The sequence below is a fragment of the Gopherus flavomarginatus genome, chromosome 7, assembly GCF_025201925.1.
Source record: "Gopherus flavomarginatus isolate rGopFla2 chromosome 7, rGopFla2.mat.asm, whole genome shotgun sequence".
Classification (NCBI taxonomy): Eukaryota; Metazoa; Chordata; order Testudines; family Testudinidae; genus Gopherus; species Gopherus flavomarginatus.
This window is the reverse complement of record NC_066623.1, coordinates 78904945-78918517: the sequence shown is the minus strand read 5'-3', so window position 1 is coordinate 78918517 and position 13573 is coordinate 78904945. Positions and strand designations below refer to the sequence as shown.

At 40.8% G+C, this 13573-nt stretch overlaps 1 protein-coding gene across 4 annotated transcripts in view; it reads left to right on the top strand.

Moving 5' to 3' along the window:
* The window catches only part of AGL (amylo-alpha-1, 6-glucosidase, 4-alpha-glucanotransferase), a 66299-nt gene that overhangs the window by 34222 nt on the left and 18504 nt on the right, over positions 1-13573 (top strand). For all 4 annotated transcript variants that reach the window (XM_050960928.1, XM_050960929.1, XM_050960930.1 and 1 more), the window contains 6 exons: positions 3312-3445; positions 4697-4872; positions 7252-7354; positions 8853-9078; positions 9939-10050; positions 10348-10483. In XM_050960928.1, coding sequence (XP_050816885.1) covers positions 3312-3445; positions 4697-4872; positions 7252-7354; positions 8853-9078; positions 9939-10050; positions 10348-10483 — 887 coding nt within the window. The remainder of the gene's footprint in view (positions 1-3311; positions 3446-4696; positions 4873-7251; positions 7355-8852; positions 9079-9938; positions 10051-10347; positions 10484-13573) is intronic.

The window sequence follows — 13573 nt, the reverse complement described above, 5'->3', positions numbered from 1 at the left end:
AGGCAAGGGACACCATTCCTTACCCATCCTGGCTAATAGCCATTAAGGAATTAACCTCCCATGAATTTATCTAGTTCTCTTTTAAACCTGTTTTATAGTCCCTAGCCTTCACTTTACTTCATTGAAAAAGTAGTACATGATCAAATAATTGAAGACTATCATCATGCATGCATACAACCCTAATTCTGGCATAACTTTTGAGTGCTTGATTTTGTAACCTTAATGTTGTTTTAACATATGGTTTGTTGTGCCTAATAGCCAAAGTTTTATAAAAGCCAACTGAAAAAACAAATTCCATTATGTGCATCATATTGATACCAATGTGTTTTTTATCTACAAGGCTGGAACCTTTAGATCTGCTTCACAAACCTCTGCCCCTTGAGCTCATGGAGTAAATAATAGCAGTAGTAGGTTGTCATCCTCTGTATTGACCAGCATTAGAGGAGGGATGAGGTGAGAGAGCCACTCTGCTAGTGAGTTTCACAGATACTTGCTGACTGCAGAGGAATAATGAGCCCCAGGAATCTTGGGTTCCAGTCCAGGCTCTAAAAAAAGAGCATGCTTTTGTGGTGAGAGCCCCTTCTGCACCATTACAAGATTGACTCCCTCTCTCTGCCCCATCTGACCCATCCCCTCCAGTCTTTCCCCGTCCCAGTCCTAGTCTCCTTTGCCTACCCAATCCTAGTCTCCAGTCCTCTGGGTTCTTATCCCAATCTGTTTCCCCCACATTCCCGGCCCTTTATCCAATCTGTGTCTCCTCTGCCCACGCACACTGACTCCCAATTCCAGGCATCTCACCCAGTTAGGCCCAGTCTCTTTGCTCAGTCAGTCCAGTTCTCTCCTCAAACCCCAGCTCCTTTTGTCAGATTTGTCTCCCTATTACTCTGACCTTGATCATCCCCACAAGCTCATTCACCAGTCTGTTTCCTCTCTCCAACCCTATTTTCCCGACTGGCTTTCAGTGTCCTTGCCCAATCAGCCCTCCTCCCCCTTCCTTGCCCACTTCAGGTCACAGTTTCTCTCCTCCCTCCCAGTCTTCAGTCCCAGTTCTATCAGGCTCCTTGTCCCAATCTACTCCCTTTGGCTCTTCCCCCGAGTTCGTTTCTTGTCCCCATCTGCTTCTTCCTCTGTCATGCTGCCTGGGCACCAGCAGGGGGATTATAAAAGTGAAGGACTGGAAAGGACCTCAATAGATCATCTAGTCCAATCCCCTGCACTCAAGACAGGACTGTGTGATAACTAGACAATTCCTAACTGTTGTTTGTCTGACTTATTCTTAAAAACCTCAAATGACGGAGGTTCCACAACCTCCCTTGGCAATTTTGTGCTTAACTACATGGACTTTTAGGAATTTTTTTCTAATGTCCAACCTAAACCTCCCTTGCTGCAATTTTAAATCTATTGCTTCTTGTCCTACCCTCAGAGATTAATGAACAATTAATCTCTGAGGGTAGGACAACCCTTTTCCTTGTAAAACCTTTTATGTACTTGAAACCTGTTATATTCCCCCCTCAGTCTTCTTCTCTTTAGACTAAACCCAACTTTTTCAGTCTTTCCTCATAGGTCATATTTTCTATTCTGTTTCTATTTCTTTGCTTTAATCATTTTTGTTGCTCTCCTCTGGACTTTCTGCAATTTGTCCATATCTTTCCTGAAATGTGATGCCCATAAGTGGACACAATATTCCAACTGAAGCCTTATCAGCATGAAGTAGAGTGGAAGAATTACTTTTCATGTCTGGCTAACAACACTCCTGCTAATACATCCCAGAACGATGATCGCTTTTTTTGCAACAGTAATTCTGCTGACCTCATATTTAGCTTGTGATCCACTATGACCTCCAGATCCCTTTCCACAGTACTCATGACTCCTTAGGAAATTCCCATTGTGTATGTGTGCAATGAGTTGTTCCTTCCCAAGTGGAGTACTATGCATTAGTCCTATTGAATTTCATCCTGTTTACTTCAGACCATTTCTTCAGTTTGTCCAGGTCATTTTGATTTTTAGTCCTGTCTTCCAAAGCACTTGCAACTCCTCTCAGCTTGGTATCATCCACAAACTTTATAGATGTACTCTCCTGACATTATCTAAATCTTTGATGAAAATATTGAACAGAACCATAACCAGGAACAATCCCTGCAGGACCCCACTCAATAATGCCCTTCCAGCTTAACTGTGAAACACTGATGATTACTCTCTGGAAATGGTTTTCCAACCAGTTTTATGTGCCCACCTTATAGTAGCTCCATCTAGGTGATATTTTCCTAGTTTCTTTATGAGCAGATCATGCAGGTCAATATCAAAAACCTTACTGAAGTCAAGGTATACCACATCTGTCGCTTCCCCCCCATCCATATGGCTTGTTACTCTATCAAAGAAAGTCATTGAGTTGGTATGACATGACTTGTTCTTGACAAATCTGTGTTAACTTACTTATCACCTTATTATCTTATAGGTGTTTACAAATTGGTTGATTATTTTCTTCAGTTTAACTTCAGTATCCAGAAAGATTATGATTTCATTGAGAACACTGGAGAGAGAAACTCCCTTCTCTTGGTTCTAGTGCCCTGACCTGAACCAGAGCAGCAAATACAAGGAAAGTGAACCTCTCTACACCTGCTGTGGAACATTCTCAGTCACTCCTGTGGGCTGGTGAATGCGCAGTTTGGTCAGCACTAGGACCTGTGAGGGGCCTGAGCATGCTCCATTGTGGATGCACTGCTAAATTCTTAGTCTCTAGTGCACATGTGCAAACTGAGATATTTTTTTTTCAAAGGTTTATAACTTGGCCAAATTTGGGCAGTTTTTCACAGGAACAGCAAAGGGCACATCCCTGACAGAAAGGCCACTCCCTGCCAAATTTCAAGTCCCTGCTCCAAAGCACAGTCTCTAAAGCGTCTCAAATAAAAGGTGTCCAGAATTTTTTTAAACATTACAAAGCAACAATTTTTCCTAGCCTGATTCTCTGAAACGGCTGAACCATTTTGGCTGTAACTTACAAAAAAAAAATTTTTATTCGGAGGAAGACGTGGCATGAAAAACTTCAGTGTGAATGGTTAAAGTGTGGCAAAATTACAAGCAACTGAAAGCAGGATTTATAATGGGAAGTTTCTGCCAACTGGAATAGGTGGTGCTACCAGTCCTGCCTATAATACAAAAAACATAATCGGGGCCTACAAAGTGTAGGCAAACCGTAACAGGAATTCTACCTGTTTTCCAGTGCAAAACATGATTGCCATAGTAATAATTCCCTGAAAGTAGCCTTTGCTGCATTCAGGAGTTGTTAACTTACAAAAATATTATTCTAATAGGTCGGTAAATGGTTGAAGGCCATGTTCGTCTACCTAAAGCAGATTCCACGTTACCTTATCCCATGTTACTTTGATGCCATATTAGTGGGTGCATACACAACTCTTCTAGATCTGGCATGGAGTCAGATGTCAAGGTATGTCTAACAGTGTTGAAAGAAATGTATGTGTATGTTTACATTGTGTTGTATTATCATTTGTGCATCAGGGTAGTCGTTTAAACACTTTACATATGCTTACTTAAAAAGCACTAAAAGATTTCTGGCCAGAATTTTGTCTTCCTTGAAACTGCAATAATCTGATTAGAATCCAAAAAAAGGTGCTCTCCTTATTAATCTTTCAATCCATTGCAAATGTTAAATGCACAAATGCAGTGTCTTCTGGTAGGTCTATCTCAGCTGCCTAATGCAATTCCTAAACTATATGGTTGCCTGCATAATAGTACTGATGTACAAGAAGATACACTGGTATAAGGCAAAAATAAATATTCATGTTGGTCAATGGAAAAGCATAAATCTAATAGAAGGTGCATATAGTTTTCACCAAGGGAAAATTATGAACATTAGACTAGAAGGTCAGTAATTTATTGTTGCTCCAGGACTTAGATTTGCAGCTAATGCTGGCGGTGCAATAATAGGGAACGAGACATTAAACAAGTGTCCATCTTCCAGTCTTCAAAGGCTGCCTTTTCTTCATTTTTTGTAATTATCCCTTTTCTCGTTTTGTTTTGTTTCTATTCTTTTCTGGTTTTAAATATGGCTAATATTTATTTCCTGTAAAAACAGATATCAGAACTGTTCCAAAATGGACAGGGTATCTGATATTGGGTTTTTTTTTGTTTTTGTTTTTTTGGGGGGTGAGGGGCTGTTGTACTAGTCAAGCGCATAGACTCAGGTACAAATTAATAAAAATCATTTAAATGTGTCATCTTTTTAAATATAGTAATTGAATTTTAAAATACTTTGTGTAGAGTTGAGATTTTTCTTTGCTTTAAGATCAACTACGTAATAAAATATCAGAATGTTTTATCGTCTCCTTTCGATATAAATCATTTTTTTAAAATGAACATAAAAGTAAAGGCCAAGATTTGGAAAAACACAAATGGGTACCTGAAATTAGGGGCTCAGATTTATCTTTAGGCACCTAAATAAGTGGCCTGATTTTCAAGTGCTGTGAACTCAGCAGCTCCCATTGGCATTAATAATTTATGACTTAATTTTAGGAATTCACTTTTGAAAATATTACAGTATTTTGCAACTGGAGCACCCTTATGAAATGGGTTTTTAAACTATGGCAAGGGGGAAAATGAGTGAACTTTAAACAGTGAAGTTGCTGAATTTGAAAAGAGTTTTTTGTGTTTTTTCTCAATTCAACTACTTTGATTACAGCTTTGTTCAGAATGGATCAACATTTGTTAAACACCTTTCCTTGGGTTCAGTCCAGATGTGTGGGATAGGAAAATATCCTTCTCTGCCAAATCTGTCTCCTACTTTACATGATGTCCCCTACAGAATGAATGAAATCACAAAAGAGAGAGAACAGTGCTGTGTTTCCTTAGCAGCTGGTAAGTAAGGGCTGATTCCATGATTGTTGAAGCAGGTTGTCTTACAAAACAGTGCAACTGCTTAGCAATATGTAGACAGCAAGATCAATGTGCCCAGACCGTGATGTTTAGAGACCAAATAAAAAATACTGTTTCTTTGTCAGAGCTGTTTACTTTCCACTGTCTTAATCTGCTCTGTTTAATGTGAAGGTTTTTTTATGCTTGGGTTTGTTTTGTTTATGTCTCAGAGAATCATAACCAGGCAACGTTTCTGCTATTGCTGTTGAAGGAAGGTTTGTGAAGAATTTCACTTTTGCTATATCTTGAACTATAAGCAACTTGAGCTACCCTGTCATATTCTGAGACCTTTTGAGCTCCAGAATTATGTTCTCTTTCCCTGTAACTGTTCAGCAATTGAAATACGTTGTGAAGCAAGTCCCATAAGACTTCTGGTTTATCACTTTAACGATGTTTTTATTTTCCTCAGCTGTTACCTCTTGAACGTTTTTTTAACCCCTGTTGAACTAAAAACGTTCTTGCTAACAGTATAATCTTTATTTGCTTTTGTTGTTAAAAAATGGCTGCACTTGATCTTGACTTCAGGTGGTCACTAATTCCACCAAATATCTAGAGCACTGACTTTCCCCAGCTGAACATGAAATAGAAATGGAAATTCTTGGTAAAATAGCTCCATAAATTGTCGTGCAGAAATTGCAGGTCTGTGGGTCGGGGAAAAAAAATTAGAAGTTGAGCATGGCAGAATCCAGCATTCAGCTCCAGAAAACTCATTCAACAAGACAGTAACCCTGGTTTTAGGAGGAGATAGTAATTATGTGGCTTCCAAACTAATTAGGTTAGTCACCTGCCTAGAAAGTAATTGAGAGAGAGAAGCTGGGTTGAATGGCAGAGGCAGATTGTTTAGTACAATTTCTACTAAATAGAGATTAACTGTTCCTGATTTCAGATCACTCTTTGCTGCAGTAATAAGCAGTCTTAAAAAATATACGTGTTCAGAAGAATAAAGCATAGAGTAGTATGTGCGATTTCTGAATGAACTTAATTTACATATTTCCAGATATATTTGTCTGTCTAGTATATTTTAGAATGTCTAAAATGTGACTATTTTTCTAAATATAAAGACAGTTAGTTATTCTGGGAAATATTTTTGCCTTTGTTTCTTTCAATAAAAGTTTCACCTCTGTTAAAAGTGTTTTGGGATTTTCTTTTTTACATCTCTCTATGGGTTTTTCTTCCTTTTAGAAGGACAAGTAAGGAAAGTTGTTTTTTTTTTTTTTTTCCTAATCAAGTTAAAACAAAAGTATGACCATTGTACTTTTAAGACGCAAAATGTGTTGTTTCTAGCAGAGATATATTCAGAACTTTGTATCCTGCTTCATGCTGAGCTTAGTTCTATAGCAATCTGCCATGACTTCTGTGGCAAATGATCCCTGAATTGTTTTCGGTGAACGGAAAATTCCATGTCAACATAATTCTACCCAACTGTTCTTCCATTTGCTTTTGAAATGCGGGGCCCCTAAGTGCCTGCAGCAAAGGGAACACTCTCCCCACCTCCAGCATTTGGTATGGCAGTTGTAAAAAGCATGGGACTCTGCATGTAATTAAACTATACCTAGCATATATTTTTGTAATGTTCTGCAGGTGAATTTTCTTTAAAGAATTTTTGATCCCAAGTTGTTTACACATACATTTAAAGTGCTTTATTTAGAAAGTGAGCACATGCTGTACAGTGTGTATTGTATGTCATAAATAAGGCTACCTTTTAGTCACTGGTATTTTTAGTAAAAGTCATGGACAGGTCATGTGCAATAAACAAAAATTCACCGCCTGTGACCTGTCCCTGACTTTTATTATATACCCCTAACTAAAACTTGGGTGGAAGCCCATGGGTGCTCTAGGGGTGGAGGCTGTCCAGGAGTGATACAGGTGCTGGGAGAGGTGTCCCAGGACCCCTGCTGGTGCTGGGGGGATGGGGTTTGGCAGGGGCTCCCTACCCCGTGTGTCTCTGCAGCTCCGTGGCAGTGGAGGGGCCGGGGGATCCATGTGCTGCTCCTGCCACAAGTACTGGCTTCACAGCTCGCATTGACCAGGAGCCACAGCCAATGGGAGCTGCGGGTGTGGGGCCTGAGGGCACAGGCAGCACATGGAGCTCTTTGGCCCTTCCGCCTAGGAGCTGCAAGACCATGCTGATGGGAGCTGGGGAGCCCCTCCCCCCTTAGGTAAGCATCCCCCTTACATCTCCCAACCCCTAGCCCTGAGCACACACCCAAACTGCTGCTGCTGGCCCAGGGTGGGTGGGTGGGTGTGTGTGTGCGCGCGCATATGTGTAGAATTTTTGTAATAAACAGTCTAATGACTTAGTTGATCATGTTTACTCTTTAGGTTTACCACATTTTTCATCTGGCATTTTCCGCTGCTGGGGAAGGGATACCTTTATTGCACTGAGAGGTCTAATGTTGATTACTGGGCGTTATTTAGAAGCAAGGTAAGAATGAATGTGTAACAGACTTCATAGGTATTAATCCATCTTGAAAGATTCTCCCTTTCTGTATATAACTGGAAGAAAGCTTGCTTTTTTTCTGAAACAATTGAAATGCTCTTATTTACTGTGGCACCAGGCCTTTTTTGAATTCTTAGCAGATAGAACTACAAAATATTTACCATGAATCTCAGTTGTTTTTAAATGTTGGTGTGAAGCGCCTATTCCATTTTTTTATATGCATAACTTCTTCTCCAGTACATTATAGTGCTCATACTACATTTGAATGAAATGTATCTGCTACAGGTTTTTATTTCAATATAAAAAATTTGTATCCGTATTGGAAAACAGCGGGTTTGAGAATCTCTTTGCAATCACATTTGAAGTGTGAGGAGGTGTTTTGTGGTGATCCCTAATACGGTTATCAAAGCTGGAAGTCAGTTTTTTGTGGATCATTGCAAACTAAATTTTCTATGTGCAATGTAAGGCTAAAACCTTACAAATAAATTAAGTTTGTGGACATGTTTTTTCCACTAGTCAGTTTTAATTTTTTTGCCATGAAAAATTGGTACTGAAGTGATCTGAGAATGAAAGTATGGATTTCTCAAATTAACTAATTCTCAATAAAACTTGTGTATGTATTTACTTTTGGTTATGGAAATATAAAACCAAAGAAAGGGTCAAGTAACTACTAACCTCATTCTGCAGCACTCTCTTAGATTCTGTTGTTGCAAAAGGATCTGCTAGTATGGTCCCTTATACCAGCCTGTAATTCCTCTTAGAGACAATAGGATTCCAGTAACGTAAGGGTCTGTAGTATTGAATGCCATTACACTTTAGGTAAAACTCCCATTAAAGTCCATGGAGGTTTTGCCTGATGTAAAGAGTCCGAGACTGATCCCTGTATTCAGAAATTATCTCCCCCCCCCCCCCACCCCATTGCCTCCTTTCCCTTTTTGAAAGGATCAGAAGACAATACCATTTAAGAGTGTCACATTCATGATCAGGCATTCCTTTTGAACTTTGCTAAGGCACTTGGTTTTATTCAGTTATAAGATTCCTAATCTGTTGTTTTTTACAAATACAGGAAAAATTCATTTAGGATCAAGGACTCAATATTAATTTTAAAGTCGATAGAAAATGCAGCTGAAATGTTAAGCATTCCAAAACCACAGTTCTGTTTAGAACTCTGCTATATCATGGAGGTATGGGGGTGAGGGTGAAAGGTTGATCATACACCTTTAAATATATCCTTCCATGTTTGCATTGGTTGACATTACTGAGTATATGGACGGTTATTTTTTTTTAAAAAGCTTGTATTATGTGTAGTCACCTTTGTGCCATGAAACACCAGGATGTTGACATTTGCCATTCAATCCTAATTTTTTCCCCCAGCATATCTTGGTATAAAAATATATTGTATTTTTTAGTTTCCTGCTTGGAACTTTCGCTAACTTGAAAACCAATACAATGTATATTGGATAATTTTTTTTCTTTTTTAAAGGAACATAATTTTAGCATTTGCTAGTACCATGAGACATGGTCTTATTCCCAATCTGCTTGGCCAAGGGACCCATGCCAGATTCAATTGCCGTGATGCTGTGTGGTGGTGGCTTCAGTGTATACAGGATTACTGTAAAATTGTTCCAAATGGCACAGACATTCTCAAGTGTCCTGTTTCCAGAATGTATCCTACAGATGATTCTCCTGCGCAGCCTGCAGGCACATTGGTAAAGATAATTTCTAATAAGCTGTTTACATACTACAAACATAATTGTAAGTAAATTAAATCCTAAAAAACCAAAAGAATCACTATTCAGCACATTCTCCTACTTAAAGAAATATTTTTGCAGAGGTCAGCTTTTACTGGGGACAGTGTTCGTAGTATTTTGAGGGACAGTGTTTGCTTATTAATGGAGGGCTTCATGGAAGATTTTATAGCAGGGGTCGGCAACCTTTCAGAAGTGGTGTGCCGAGTGTTCATTTATTCACTCTAATTTAAGGTTTTGCATGCCAGTAATACATTTTAATGTTTTTAGAAGGTCTCGCTGAGTCTATAATATATAACTAAACTATTGTTGTATGTAAAGCAAATACATTTTTTAAATGTTTAAGAAGCATCATTTAAAAATTAAATTAAAATGCAGAGCCCCCCAGACCTCTAGCCAGGACCCAGGCAGTGTGAGTGCCACTGAAAATCAGCTCGTGAGCCGCCTTCGGCATGCGTGCCATAGGTTGCCTACCCCTGTCTTATAGCTATAAAAATTATCTGTCATTTGTGGTAGAATGTGCAGTAAAACAGGGATGGTTATTTGCCACACAGTTCGATGACTCATATCAAGCACACATTGGATGGTGGAAAATAAAACTTTTTGAAACAGGCAAAAAAAGTCACCAGTTTTATTTCTAGTTTTCTCCATTTTTTTTCAACATTTGACATTTTCAATTAAAAAAAAAAAAGCCAACTCATTGATTGGATTTCTGTTGGATTGCTTGTAAAGTATAGTAATCTGAAAAGTTAAAGTACTTATCCGAGTCTTACATATATCCTTTTTGTCTTTCTCCTTTGTCACACAAACAAACAAACCAGGACCAACCGCTGTACGAAGTAATACAGGAAGTTATGCAACAACACATGCAAGGCATAGAATTCCGAGAAAGGAATGCTGGTCCACAGTTAGATCGAAATATGAGGGATGAAGGTAAGTAACTTGTGTTACTTAACTTGCTTATATGTGAGAAAAATTGTTGTACAGATTTTTTTCTTTTAAGCTAATTTCTGCAAAACTATTTTTACATTGTTAGATGCACTGAATGTAATGTTATAAGTATATGTGTTAACACTTTAATTTCAGCTATTCTGGCATGAGTACTCTGTAAATAATATTAGCATATCCATTACAAAAATGTATGTGGTTGTTCTAGGAAGACCTTCACCTTTTTCTTTCAATGGTTCTTTAGAAACAAGCTGACTTCATTCTGATTTTCTTGCTGGGTAGGTTTCAATGTGACTGTAGGTGTCGACCATGAAACTGGTTTTGTCTTTGGAGGGAACCGCTTTAATTGTGGCACATGGATGGATAAAATGGGAGAGAGTGATAGAGCTCGCAACAAAGGAATTCCAGCTACTCCAAGGTACAAACTATAAGCTGTTTTGTATAACTTTAGAATAAGTCAAAGTTTAGCTTCTTGCGTAGCGAGATCCTTGCTCTCCACCATGCCACCAGTAATAAAACATGAAGAGTGATATGTGAAATATTCCAAACCCTTCTGAATTCTGTTTGACTATTATAAAACATTAACAAAAACCTTCTGTGTACCATGCAGATTCAGAGGAAAAGCACATTGCAAAACATAATTTGTTGACATACCCAGTTCAAAATGCAATTCAAATATAATGTTAACTCTTCATGTCTGATGTAAATTACACTGCTGTAGCACTAAATTAGAAAAGTTAACTATTTAGATGTTGTTGAGAAAATACCCAGTAATATTCTATATTGATGCTTGTTGTGGGATTTGAGTGCTACCATATGTAAAACTTGAAACCTTTGCAAATATTTCTTTCTTATCCTTCTTCCCTAATGCTAATATTAAAATGTTGTCAGTGAAAGCTCTGTATTCTGCTGACATCTATTCAATTTTAGATAGATAAAACTTTTTTTTTTTAAATGCTACTATATGCCTGTAAACTGGTGCAGAGTTGGGGTCAACCAGCCTCGGCCAAGGCTCCCCTAGCAGAAGTGGTGGAGTTGGCAGACCCATCTATACTTGCTTCCTGATCAACTTCACGTGATGAGGCGATAGCAGGGCCCTCTCACTCAGTTCGGATGATTCAAGGGCCCACAAGGAGTTTTTGAGAAGGGTCGCCTCAAATTTGGGGCTGGAAGCTGAGGAACTGGTGGAGTCCTCAGACTACCTGTTCAATGTGCTAAGTGCAGCTGCCCTCTCCGAGGTGGCATTGCCAATGCACTAAGGCCTTGTGGCAGACACCCTCCTCCCTGCCCTCCATTTCCAAGCAGTTGGAAAGAAAATACTACATCGCCGCTAAGGAGTACGAGTATTTTTATACCCACTCTGCTCCAAACTCACTGGTTGTGTTGGCAGCCAATGAACATGATGGACAGGGCCAACCAGGATTGACACCTAAGAACAAGGAGGCAAAGAGGCTTGATCTTTTGGGTTGAAAAATTTTATTCTACATCTGGTCTCCTCCAGCTGAGAGTGGCCAACCGTCAGGCTTTACTTGGTCGTTATGATTATGGACTGCCAAATAGTATGGCCAGGTTTGCTGCCAGAGGAGCCCAGTAAGGAATTCCTGGTTATCCTAGACGAGGGCAGAGCTCTGGCCAGGGCAGCCCTCTAAACAGCCTCAGATGTGGCAGACTCTGCGGCCTGGACCGTAGCTTCAGCCATTTCTGTGAGGCGTGCATCCTGGTTGCAGTCATCAGGCCTATCAATGGAGGTTCAACAATCCATCCAGGTCCTCCCTTTCAATGGCCTGGCACTGTTTTTTCAGAGCAAACAGATAGTAAAATACATAGCCTGAAAGATTCAAGGGTTACCTTGCACTCCCTGGGTCTTTTCATGCCAGGGCCAGCAAGGAAGTTGCTTAAGCTGCAACAGCTGCACAGGTTCAGGAGCCAACATTGGTCAGTACCCTTCTGCAAGAAGGAAAAAGCTATAAGCACTGGCAAGGCCATCAGCTGACACCCTCAGCTCACTTGAGCTTCACCTGTAACCAACCGGGTAACAAGCAGGCATTTTGAGGGTGCATGTGAGGGCAACCTTCCTGCCTGTGTCCTGGATCCTGCTTGTTTTCTGTTTGTCCCTCTTCCTCCCTGCCTGATCCTCTATAACATTGGACCAGTGGGTCTTCAGCACAGTTGCAGGGGGATCTGCCCTTCAGTTTATTTCTATCCCACCCTTCCTCCCCGTCTCTCTTCAGGGACCGTTCTCATGAGCATCTGCTCGCTGAGGAGGTGCAGAGATTTCTGCAGGTGAGAGCTGTGGAGAAAGTCCCTCTGCACTTGAAGGGGAAAGGGTTTTACTCCCACTATTTTTGATCCCAAAAGCCCAGGGGGGTCTACACCCCATCTTCGACCTGTGGAGCCTCAATTATCTTAAGAAATTGAAGTTCCGTATATTCTCCGTGGCCTCCATCATTCTTTTCCTGGATCTAGGAGAGTGGCACGCTGCTCTTGACCTGAAAGACACTTATTTCCACATATTGATATTTCACAGACACACATTGTTGCTGCGTTTCGTAGTTGAGGACCACCCACTACCAATTTGCACTGTTACCTTTTGGCCTAGCAACAGTGCCAAGGGTGTTTTATGAAATGCATGTTGGTGGTGAAGGCCTACTTTAAACATCAGGGTATCCAGAGCTACCCATATCTTGATGTCTGACTGGCTCACCCAGGGCCGCTTCAGGGTCCAGGTCCAGCGCAGCATCCAGACGTTACTTTTCAAGCTCTCGGCCTATTGATAAACAAAAATCAACATTGGTCCTGGTCCAACGGATAGATTTTATCGGAGCGGTGCTCGACTCTATCCAAGCCAGAGCATTCCTGCCAGAGGCCAGGTTCAGGGCAATGTCAAATCGGCTTGCCAGCATCACCGCCTGTCCTCTCACCATGGTCAGGGTCTGGCTCAGAGGGCACATGACAGCATGCACGTACATTGTCCAACGTGGGAGACTCAGGCTTCCTCTCATCCAGTTGTGGCTGGCATTGCTCTATTCCCCAGCCAGACATCACCTAGACAAGGTCATCACGATCCTCCCAGGAGTACTTACCTTTCTGCCTCTCGGGTGGTCTGACCCAATTCTGGTGTTGGAAGGTGTGCCTTGCGACCCACTGTCTCCTTTATTTTCAGATGCATCTGACCTCGGTTGGGGAGCACATCTCAGTACACTGCCCCAGCTGTCCAGTCGGGTGGTGCAGGTGTTCAGAGGTCATCAGAATGCTCTTTCAGAAGTAGGGAACTCCTCGCGTGAGCCTGTTTGCCACCAGATAAAACAAAGTGTCATCAGTTTTCTCTCCAAGGCCTCGGCAGAGGATCACTCTCTGATGTCTTTCTCCTGTCTTGGTCAGGAGACCTGATGATCATCTTCCTGCCAATTCTGATCATCAGCAAAGTCCTCTCGAAAAATCAAGATGGACAAGGCACGGGTCGTTATGATCATCCCAGCATGGCCTCACCAGCATTGGTTCGGCGTGC